The following is a 12,085-nucleotide window of genomic DNA, read 5'->3' on the forward strand; positions in this document are numbered from 1 at the left end:
TCATTGGTGTCAATTCTGGCCTTTCCAATGCAATTGAAACTTCATCTATTTTCACTCAAGCAGCTTTCGTGAGCACTAAACTAAATTTCAATATCATTTAACAATCATACTTTAAGAAGAATTACTTACCATCAAAACCAGACTATTATGTCTCATGTGAAATAATGCAGAACCATTAAAAGTACTTAACTTCAATAAAAGTCTATGGATACTATGGAGCATACTTTAAGCAGAGAATTTGAAGCTTAGGCTGATAACTGTGAGGATCCTTTCCACAGAACGAGTGTTATTAGAACATGAAGAAGGCACTAAAGAGAACGTATAGTTCATTGCATTTAAGAATAACTTCGACTAAAGAATCACTGTCCAAGGGGTTGCGAGTTGGGTATATGTTAGTTTATTAACTACAGTCCTGAAATTGTGTTTAATGGGTTCAAAAACAAAATGGTGTTAAAGGTTACAGACAGCTATCTAATAACTGTCTTCGAGATTAAAAGATAGCTTTCATTTTCATTGAATACAGAGTTCTATACACTGAATTGGGGCATATAAATGCAATTGGCATTCTATTTATATTTATTTAATGTCTCAGTGCAATTCGGTTTAAGAATTTCTAGAACGATATAAACCTATAATTTCTCATAAAGAATCTGAAGTGAATATATCAGTCAGTTTAGTGAACATATGTGCTTAATTATCAGATTTTATTATTAAATATTTGCCAGTATGACATTTTATAGAATGGCTCTATATAATGCAGTCTTGTGGACTTGGAGACTTATGAACAGACATATTAGATGTACACGGTTAATATATTCATCAGTAAGATTTGGTGATGCAACACATATTTTTTAATGTGGAATCATATCAAATATCTTAAGGAACACTCGTTAAAGGATTATGTTTCCATACCTGTATATGGATTCCATATTAGAATTATGAATTAGACAGCATGGATTGGTGATTGTGTAAATGGTTATAGAATAGATATTTTAGATAATAGAATATATATTTTGGAATAGGTAAAATGCATTGCATTTTACGTCAATTATATAATTTTAATAGATAGCTAAAAAGATTTTATGGTTGTATGATAAAAAGTATCTTTAATATTGTATTTATTTTTAAATTATTAATTAATATAGACATATTTTTTTAATATTTTTAAGAACATGTAACGAAATGTTTTTCGTTCCGTTCAGTGAATTTTTATTGTAAATACACCAAAATTTTGTGCACATTCGACCGGCAATGCCAAAATCAAAAAATCCGTTTATCGAAGAATCAAGTCCTACTTTGAATCAATCCAAGTATTTTAATTGTTTGACGAAAGTTGGGTTTTGGATTTTAGTATTTTTAGCGTTACTTTTATTTCGCAATTGGGAATACTTATACTTGAATAATGACACAGTCCTAGAAAAAAAAAATTATACAATATCATATAAATATGATTCACATTACATTTCTATAAAACCTTTAAAAATTGGGAATAAAAAATATTTTGTGTATACCACACACTGTCATATGCCCTCCATAAATCCTTTTAGTGCGAAAATAAAAAAAATATTTCAACCACTAAAATATAAAAACTGTACGAATGATGAACCACTTGTGAGTGTTTTATATGACACAAATAAGGAAAAGTATCTACTACACATCGAAATCGAAACCTTCTTATCACAGTACAAAAACGCGAATAACTCTGAGGCTGCAAATCAGTTGAGCTGCTGCTATCGTCAAATAGTGCGTATTGGTACAGGCGACAATTCTTATAAGTAAGTTTTGTTATATTAAAATTCCTAATGTCTGTATTATATACTAAGAATAGGAGTGGTTGAGGAATTCTTCTTAGTTATTACAAAAATTATTCTTATTACCATTCTATCTCTATTTATTTTTCCACTGTCAGATTATTGCCATGTGAAAATTTTGCTCAAAACTTTGAGGTACCCGAGTATATTGAATTCATTATAGTGGAATGTAGTAAAAATTCCACTATCATACAAAAGGATGCATTCTCATTCATTCAATATAAAAATAAAACTAAGAGGACAACATCCACAACCAGAAGAAAGCCAAGTGTATTCCTGATAGGAATAGACAGTCTATCACGCATGAATTTTCGCAGAACTATGCCCCAGACACATCAATATTTAGAAGAAAACGATTGGTTTGAAATGCAAGGATACAATAAGGTAAGAAAAGGTTAAAAAGTGATTTGACTTAAGTGCTAGTACAGAAATCAAATTATGAGAATATCTCTCTCATAAAAACTTTAATTCCCTTTGAGTAAAAAATTTTGGAAAATTTTTGGAAAATATTGGAAAATATTTATTTTGTTTACTTTTAGATCGGTGACAATACTTTTCCAAACCTGATGGCGCTCTTAAACGGCAATAATGAATCTGTGGTGTTTAGAGACTGTGAACCAGAAAGATTAGGTGGACTTGACAAATGTTATTTCATATGGCAAGATTATCAAAAGCTTAGTTATCGAACAGCATATGCTGAAGATTATGCAATAATAGGTACATTTAACTACATATTAGCTGGTTTTAAAAAACAACCAACCGACTACTATATGCGTCCAATGACATTAGCAATTGAAAAGAACTTAAAAGTACAAAAAAAGGCAAACTTATATTATTGTGTAGGAAGAAAACATTATGCTACATATATATACGACTATGCATTACAATTAGCAAATCGTTATAAGGATGAACCAACATTTGGATTGTTTTGGACAAATTCATTTAGTCATGAAAGATACGATACATCCGCAACAATGGATGTCAAAATGTTGAAATATTTCAAAACATTCAAATCAAATGATATTTTAGAGAATACTATAGTTATTTTCCTTAGCGATCATGGTAGCAGATTTGGTGCGTTAGTGAAACTACCTGGTGGTTTTTTAGAGGAACGCTTACCCATATTTTACATGTCATTGCCAAAATGGTTTAAGAATCAATATCCGGATTTTGTTAAAGCACTACAAATCAATCGTAATCGTCTAACGTCCCCTTATGACATACATATGACACTGAAACATATACTAGAATTAAGTGAACCGGGTCTGAGTCTACCAATCGCAAATGGTTGTGCAAAATGTCAAAGTATTTTTCGTGAAGTACCAGAAAATCGTAGTTGTGCTGATGCTGGCATACCAGAACATTGGTGCACTTGTACACATTACGAAAATCAATCCAAAAAAGACAAAATTGTAAAATATGTAACACAAAAAATAATAGATCAAATGAATTCTTACTTAAAAGACAAGACATTAAGTAAGGTATGCAGCGAACTGAAATTAAAAGATATTAATACGGCACACTTGAAAGTGGAAGAAGATGATGGAATACAGTATAACCCAACTTATAGAATCCGTTTTGTTGTATATCCAAAAAAAGCTAATTACGAAGCTACTGCGATATATAATCCTGTAAAGAGAAGTGTAGAATTGAACGTCGAGGATATAAGCTGTCTCAGTTCTTATGAAAACGTATCACAATGCATTAATGATAAACAGGCGAAAAAATACTGCATATGCAAGTGAAGAGATCTGTTCAACTCATCGATCAAATTTCATTTTAGATGTATGAAATATAAAAAAAATTTACTTTAATATATATATTCTCGTTTCAGAGGTTTTAGTAATGATTGTTTCCCAATTGATCTTATCATTAGTTAAGACTGTCTTAAGGTATTTAGCACACGCGTATTATATTTTGTAATTAAATTTTTGTTTAAATAAAATTAAATAAAATGTGTTAATTTAGGAGCTCATTTTTACGAATTTTTTAGTTAGTCAGCGACTAGGCTTCATCGCTGTTTGTGTATTCAATACTTAGGTAACTTAAATGGTGCTGAAGCACTTTGATATTGCTGTGCACTGCATTTAGATTATTTATGAAATCTTTGGTCATTATAAACGACATTATCAAGAGGTTATCAAGATGTTACCAAAACATAATCAAGACATAATAAAGATATAATAAAGATATCATCAAGACATCAGCAAGACGTGATCAAAACAAAATGAATATTGCAAAAATTTATTAAGACGTTATCACTTCATTATGAAGCTATGATCTTGACATGATGAAGTCATAATCAATGCATACGATATGATGAAGACACTATTAAGACATATTAAGTCATGATGAAAGCATGATCATATCAAGTCTTTATCAAATAACACATGATCAAATCAATATGAGATCAAAATTTTATGAAGATATAGTGAAAATGAAGAATAGTTCTAAGATTATTCAAAACTTAACCAGAATATATTCGAGGCATTATCAAATTAAGACACGAGCAAATTAAATGATTTGAAGTAACTTTGAATTAAAATTTTAATAACTATTCATTTTGACAGTTTGGTTTTCCGCTTCCTTGTTTAAATTTTACAAATTTTTTACACATGTGCAAACTTACAAATTTTGACCTATACTACCTATTGGGTCTCAAGATACCGATTTACTTTTTCAACAGTCAACAATTGCACTGTTTTGTAAAGACTATTTTTTTATCTAATGATTAAGCAGTTTACACAATTATTACAATTAAATTTAAAAAAACCATCAAAATGCGTGGAGCGAAATGCAATTTCAGCACCACCTCAAACCAATCATGTCCTTTGGTTTAGGCTCCTGCTATGGTTCTGGCCGCCTTTTAAATATGTTACTTGTTTTCTAACCATAAACTAACTACTTTAGTATTATTTGTAAATGATTTTTTCTGAAATAGATTGTTTTTTATTTCTGACTCAATGACAACATAAATAGTTGGCAATATCCCGCGATTAGTTGGTTATCATGTATGTAAAGTTCTACTGAATTAGTAATAAACACGTTCAAAAGATTTAAAAGGAATTATACATGAAGTGCTAACTTTTATTTAACATGAAAACAAAATATAAAACTTATATAACAAATTTTTTATAACTTATATTTATGTACATTTGACATGCTTTACATGTTTAGTTGTGTTTCCACAAATTTGCAAGGAAATAAAATACAACTCATACAGTTAGAATTTTTAAATTTTATTAGAAATAATAAAAACTTTTATTTGTTTTTTACAATTTACAATACCCTTTATCCATTAAGGATATTGTGCAGTCAGACCGAATACGGACTATTGGGTTTATTTTTAAGGCCACCTCGAGCTTTACACTGACAATGCAAACCTAAAATATTGTAATTGCATTGCCGTACCGTAATTGCGAGATACAAAAGCCAAAGGCGAGAACAGCCTACGAATTTTATATAATTTACTGGAAACTTCATGCACATTAAAATAAAATGAGTATTGCAAGTGCCACTGATACGTCGCATTACAACGCAAATCTTCTTAGAGAGAACTCAAAAGGCTACAAAGATTATTCCAGCACCAGAAGCCTGTAAGCCACAAATAAATAAGAAGCCTGAATATGCAAAAGGAAAGCGATTGCTGCACACATCATCACACTTATGATATTACAACGAGATTTTACTGCATTTGCTTATGATACATCCTTGTTTCAGAGGATGTGACAGAATTGCTTCTCATCTCATACAAATTAAAATAATATACGTAGCAAATTTGGTCGTGCTGCCTTGAATACCACTTACAGGGCACATGAAGTAGGTAAATCTTTATTTTGATTCTTGTTAAAAATACTAACCCAGCAACAAAATTGAGCTTTATTGAAAACGGTTGGAATAAATTTATCTTTACATTCGATAATAGTGAACAATGGAAAGGCTTAACGATATACAGACAATTATAAGCAAGTTGACCGCGTTCTATTAAGCAAGAATTCAGCACTCTCATAAAGATGCCCTTTAAAGATATCAGTCTTGTGGTAGGTTTTTTGACAGCCTATTAAGGAAGCATACTTAAAGACTGAATCTCTCGTTAGTCATTCATTTTGCGGTTGTGAAGAAGACGATGAAAGTTCCTTACATCTGCTTTGCTACTGTCAAGCATATGTGCGGTATCTTTTGACTTTGCTTGGATCTAAAGTTTTTAAAGATCTTGCCCAGCTCTCGTTTACTATTTTAGAAGCTCTTTTTTTATCAAGATCAGGCCGACTTCAGAATGTCTATATGAAAAGAATTTTATGCTTTTCAAAACGTACTAGATGATTTTTCGGTTTCTAATTTTCTTATACGGTATACAATTGACCAATACGTCTAAGTATATTGCTAGGTTTGCCGGTATAATCTAGTGCAGGGCTGTCCAGACCAAATGCGATCGCGGGCTAAGACAAATTTCTGTACAGATTGAAGAGCCGCAGAAACAAATACATACGTTCATAGTTTTTGATATAAATATATTATAAGATAAATACGGTTATAATGTTAAATTTAGTTTTCTTAATTTATCAATAAATGAATTTATTTGGTATACCGTAAAAATAAAATAAAGAGGTTTTACCAGTATACCAAAAGAAAATTTGCGTAATTGTAGCAGATTAAAAACATGTCGCGGACCGCACTAACATTAGTCGCAGGGTACATGCGGTCCGCGGGCCGTACTTTGAACAGCCCTGATCTAGCCTAACTAATATTAGATGCATACCTATGATGAAAAACGTGGTAGAGAACGACCGCATCTTCGTAGGAAGAATCAGTTGACCAATTATTTTAAGGCACTCGGTACAACCAACTAGTGACAGTAAGCAAATGATCGGGTTGGCAGGCGGAACTTATTGAACGCAGTCAAGAACGACTCACGTTTGTACTGGGCAAAGATGTTAGTAGGCAGGCGTGTGCAGCAAATAAAATCAGACTTTTGATGATATGACATATTCTTCTTTAATCAAATAATATAATAATACATAACATAATGTATTATATTAAATATTAAATAATATAATAAACAGTAAACTTCTGTGCTTTTTTATTTACATAAGTTCTTCTTTTGTTCACTTTTCACTTTATACAAAAAAAAAATTATAAAATATGGACCGCCTTGATGACGTTCTAACCTATGTCCGTATTTCCGTGCACAACTTGGATTTGCCTCTGCGCTTGTGTTCTTACATTGCGTGGAATTGGAAACAGGTCTTCCTTGGAAATCACATCAAAGCAATGCTATTAAGAAGACTTAAGTTAAGTAAACTAATAAAAAATATTTGAATGTACCAGTAACATTCAATTCGATAATCTAGTTCGTTTTTCATTTAGAATATTCTCTCTGCTCATATAATCATAATAATCTTATGTGACAGCTTAAACTTTTATTAATATGAAAAATTTATCCAAATAATAAGTCTGTTCCACAAACTACTTGTAATAACTTTGAGTAACTCTGTGTATACACAACTTCGTTCCACCAGCAAATTTTCGTGTAAATCAAAGCATCTGAGAGAGCATAACATCCCTGTTGATATTTGAAAATGCTACACAGACTTTACTCGTACATTTTATTTCAAGTAAAATTTTGTTGATGTGTGAATCAGCTGTTTTGGTTTGAATTTCAATTTTTGTATTGTTTGTTTCCGCGGCACTGGTGTTCTCATCAGATATTACACAATGCTGTTTTATGAAAATCTGTGTAAAGAGCGTAATTTGTCTCTTACTTGTATTACGCTCTCAGTTTGTACCTTTACTTGTGTTTTACTTGAGTTTTACTACGAGTAGCTTGTGGAACAGAACTCATATTACTTATAATATATTTGATATGCTCAGTCATTCACAATAGTTCCTTCTGGGATAGTGCCAACATGACAAAATTCGAACATATTCATATGTAATAGTTTACATTAATACTGCTTTAACGTTTACGTGCTTATGAAACGTAACGTACTGTTAAGTTACATTAGCTTAACGCTACGTTATTTTGATGCATACACGTCAGTCTTGGAGCTCACGTGACTGACTCCAACCACAGAAGGCAACAAAAGTGACTGTGAAAATGCTTAAAGAAAAAATTTTACACAAAAGTACTAACAATTTTTTATTATTTTCCGGCAAGAGTAAAAACATGTAACACATAACAACAAACGATAGAAACTACGAATACAACAACAATCACAATCAAGCAACAACAGCAACAACAATAACCTCTATAACAACGACAATAACAAAAAACCGTTAAAATGTGCAAATTGCTCATGTACACAACATTTCCAGTTTATATCAAATCGACCTTTATGAATGCCCTCTCCTGCACACCTGTACACAAACCAATATCGTAACATACCAACATACAGCTCATATATGCATACATATACATATGTATGTGTACATGTGTGCATGCACTTGGTATGATCCTTCGCTATTCATTTGCGGCTGAAACGTTGACTGAATGCGTTTGCAGCGGCGAATGCGTCGAGAACACGTGTTGGCCGTGTAAATTTTAATAAGCTTTCTGAATTGATTTGTAAGCATGTGCATGTGGGAGCGTGTTAGGGTTAAGGAATTTTTAGATTTTCACAAAATTTTCCTTTCATATTTAGTGCATAATATTTTCCTATGATTTTCATTTATTTTCAAGTAAATTGAGTAAAAAAATGCCAAAAGGAAAGCGCAATGAAACTTTTGCAATGCCAATTTTCCTCACGGTTACGTGTTTATTCAAAAATTTTGCATTCACACTCAAATAAAATTGAAGTTAATCTATTTAACATATCTGTGTATTTATTAAGTTAATTAACTTAACTTTTGTAAGTTAATACATTAAGAACTTTTATCGATAAGGACGTGGGTATTTTAATAATTTATGTGAAAGTGAGGAAACTGTGCATCGTTGCATATGTAAAATTATTTGATTTTACAAAAACAAGTCCCTTTCTAACGATACTGCAAGACAATATTTAAGACCATATTTTCAACACCAATTATATAAAACGATTATTGCACCAATCTGGACACATGGAATACAGCTGTGGGCTACTACAAGTAACTCAAATCTTGAAATATTACAACGATTACAATCTAAAACACTTAGATTAATTATAAATACTCGATAGTTTGTAAAGAACCACTGTATTCATAGATATCTCATAGCAATAAGAAATTATACATCAAAATACCTTGAAAGACTAAACGAACACGTGAACCCATTAGCTATAGCTTTATTAGATGAGCCTTTTGCATGTATTATACCTCCCATTTAATACAATATCCATAAGTTATAAATGTATTTATTGTGTTCAATGGAGGACGATAATCCGAATTATCATAAGGACATGATGAAATTTACATATTATTATTTACATATAATAGATTACAAATAAAAAAAAAACAAAAAAAAAATAAATTATATCTTGGATATATGATTTTCAAAACTCTATTGTGAATGATACTATTTTTTTACTGTTCGCTGGGCAATACTTTAGCGGAACTGTCAAGTTTTGTGTAAAGAATTGTAATAGAATCAAAAAGCGATGTCATAAGTATCGATGTCATTTTTTTTTATTCGACATAACGCGGATTAAAAAAATTGTATTCCATAATATATCACAAAAAGTTTGATCAAATATGGCTAGAACGCTAGAAATCAACGCACAAAGACAACGTGTAGAGGAAGATATGGAAATATTGGCTGATAGTTTTGGTTTAATATTAATAAATGTTTCCAAAGGCAGGTTGGATTTTTATTGTGACACTTGTCGTGAAAAGTTCGAGAATGTAGATAATTTTAGTGAGCATGTAATTAAAGAACATGATCATGAGTTGCAAGAACCTGAAACGAAAACTTTACATGACGATAAGTGTATAGTATTAAGCAGTGAAAGTGATGAGGATGAAGAAAAAGTTCACAAGAAGATTAAAAATGCACGTGATCCATTAGGAACTAATGGAAAAGTTCAAAGACTGCAACAAGGTGAGAATGAGCTTATAACATTAAGTAGTGAAAGTGATATGGACGTAGAAGAAATTCGTGACGAGATTAACAATGAACGTGAATCATTGGAAATTAATGACAAGGTTGAAGAAGTGCAACAATGTGTACAATTTGTCGATGCCATTCCAGTGGACCAAGATGGAAGGGTTAACCGTGCTTTTCGTGTTCAGGTAGAAATTGAACTAAAAAATGTGTCAATGAATATAAATATTTTTTTTATTATTAGGCAAGGAAATTATATTCGAGATTGAATAATACTCATTATGTTAATGAAGTTGTTGGATCGAACGCTAGGATACACCCGGAATTGGATAATACTCTTAACGAAAATGTTACAAGTTTCACCAGATTAATTCAAATTGCTCATGAGATGTGGAAGAAGGATGTGGAGGGGGATGGTAGTAACCGTGAGAGTATGTATATACAATACATTTTTTTTCTGTCTGTAATAAAAATGATCAAATAATAGGTAATGCTTCGCAAATAGTTGGAACTAACCATCAAGGTACACAAGACGATTTAGTTCAACGGGTAGAAAGGAATATATTTAAAAACTCTACTGATAAAGTCTAAGAATTATTTAGCATATAATTTTTTTTATATTGCTATAATATTTAACCAACCAGTGCAACTCACCAGAATATTCAGAATTATTAATTTAACTTATAATTCTGTATATAACACCTATATTTACATAGTTCATAATCATTCACAAATACTCACAAAATGTTAGTAACCTTGTTGTATTAATTAATATTCTAGGAATATATAAACAACAGAGTTAATTTAAATTTAGATTTTATACATTAATATCATATGGAGTGCGCTGGACAAATTTAAGTAAAGCAATATTACTTAATATAAGTCATAATAAATATTTGATTACTATGCTTATTACTTTAAAACAATACTTCAAATAAAAACATTTATGAAATAAATATAAAAAATAAATAATACTAAATTTTTCAAATATTTTCAATTCAACATTTTGTGGGGCCCTATGCTCCTCCTAGAAGTTAAACGATTCAACATATATATATATATATATAGTTCAACATTTTAGCTGCAATGGAAAACATCACACAACAATATAGCTGATTTTCGGAACAAAATTATTCTTAAGAGATAATAGATAATCTATTTTACATTATTTTCGAATCTAAAAGGCTCAAGAAGGGCTTCTAACTATCGAGATCTACTCTACCTTTATTACTTTTTTCTTTTTTTGATCCCAACTGTTTTTTCTATACTGAGATAGAAAAATTTCGTCAAATAGATACTTTTATAGATGGCCTTTTATTAGATCGCATAAAAAGTTTCTTATTCTATCAAGGTCCATTGGATATATACGGAAGGAACTTAATGTACATTTCAATAGAAAGCGAGACGGTGTTTACAAAACTATAGTTAATCTTATGGGATAGATTTTATGGAAATAAATTATAGAGATTTCCTCTTATTTCCAAATCTTCTCGTCATTTATCGTTTTCCTTATATTTTTTCTATACTAAAAACTCGAATATTTCATAGGAGAAACCGCATTAACATCTTTTTCCTGTAAGTATTAAGTTAATTCGCGTTCTTAACACAACTCAATGAAAGTGATACATTAATATTAGCATAAAAACATTGTATCTATTAACTATTCAGCCTAAATTAATTGAAAAACGCTAACCAATGCAGTTTGGAGCTATTAGAAAAATTTCTGCAATCCTACGATAACGATACTCGTATACTATTAGGTGTGACTTGCTTGGTCAAAAGTATAGACCAAATGAGCCTTTAGTGTCAACAGAAGAGAAACTGCGGCAGTGTGACAAATTCTTTTTTAACAGTGCAATGCTGATCCGTGAGCTAATTGAAAGACGATCGGCAGGTTTCTTAGCGAACTACAGCAGTTTGGCAACTTCTTTCTTAACGGCGCTATCTAAATTAATGGAAATCATAACTTTCCAGTTTCTTTTAAAGTGTGGATTTGGGGATACATAGTCAATTTTTTGTTCTTCAGAGAACAGGCGAAAGTACTATATCCGAACTCGAATTGTCCTGAGGCTGAGCTGCTCTTAAGGTTATGTCCTGGTTGAAAAATATACCTGAAATTGTATTATAAGGATGTTGCATAGTGCCGCTGTTGATAATATACCTTATATATATTTTTTATTAGTTTATTTATACGTATTGTATTTTTTAATTATTTAATATTAATTAATATATATAATGTTATCGTATCTGAAGCCTATTT

General features: G+C 30.8%; 3 protein-coding genes across 3 annotated transcripts in view; 2 read left to right on the forward strand and 1 right to left on the reverse strand.

Annotated features, from left to right (window-relative positions):
- Positions 1 to 12,085, reverse strand: part of LOC119679096 (sex determination protein fruitless-like) — a 66,660-nt gene that overhangs the window by 25,532 nt on the left and 29,043 nt on the right. The window lies entirely within an intron of this gene.
- On the forward strand, positions 1,124 to 3,742 carry LOC119679090. The gene is made up of 3 exons (XM_038091262.1): positions 1,124 to 1,775; positions 1,910 to 2,195; positions 2,351 to 3,742. Exons 1-3 carry the CDS (start codon positions 1,252 to 1,254, stop codon positions 3,554 to 3,556), a joined length of 2,016 nt encoding a protein of 671 aa, XP_037947190.1. The 5' UTR covers positions 1,124 to 1,251; the 3' UTR covers positions 3,557 to 3,742.
- LOC119679091 lies at positions 9,371 to 10,669 on the forward strand. The gene is made up of 3 exons (XM_038091263.1): positions 9,371 to 10,013; positions 10,070 to 10,256; positions 10,313 to 10,669. The coding sequence occupies exons 1-3, from the start codon at positions 9,477 to 9,479 to the stop codon at positions 10,414 to 10,416; spliced, it is 828 nt and encodes a 275-aa protein (XP_037947191.1). The 5' UTR covers positions 9,371 to 9,476; the 3' UTR covers positions 10,417 to 10,669.

The sequence above is a fragment of the Teleopsis dalmanni genome, chromosome 2 (assembly GCF_002237135.1).
Source record: "Teleopsis dalmanni isolate 2A chromosome 2, ASM223713v2, whole genome shotgun sequence".
NCBI classification, from domain to species: Eukaryota; Metazoa; Arthropoda; class Insecta; order Diptera; family Diopsidae; genus Teleopsis; species Teleopsis dalmanni.

Coding starts and splice junctions, on each gene's coding strand:
- LOC119679090 (XM_038091262.1), top strand. CDS start 1,252: ATGCCAAAATCAAAAAATCCGTTTATCGAAGAATCAAGTCCTACTTTG. Junction 1,776..1,909: donor ACAGGCGACAATTCTTATAA/GTAAGTTTTGTT, acceptor TTCCACTGTCAG/ATTATTGCCATGTGAAAATT. Junction 2,196..2,350: donor AAATGCAAGGATACAATAAG/GTAAGAAAAGGT, acceptor GTTTACTTTTAG/ATCGGTGACAATACTTTTCC.
- LOC119679091 (XM_038091263.1), top strand. CDS start 9,477: ATGGCTAGAACGCTAGAAATCAACGCACAAAGACAACGTGTAGAGGAA. Junction 10,014..10,069: donor ACCGTGCTTTTCGTGTTCAG/GTAGAAATTGAA, acceptor TTTTATTATTAG/GCAAGGAAATTATATTCGAG. Junction 10,257..10,312: donor GGATGGTAGTAACCGTGAGA/GTATGTATATAC, acceptor ATCAAATAATAG/GTAATGCTTCGCAAATAGTT.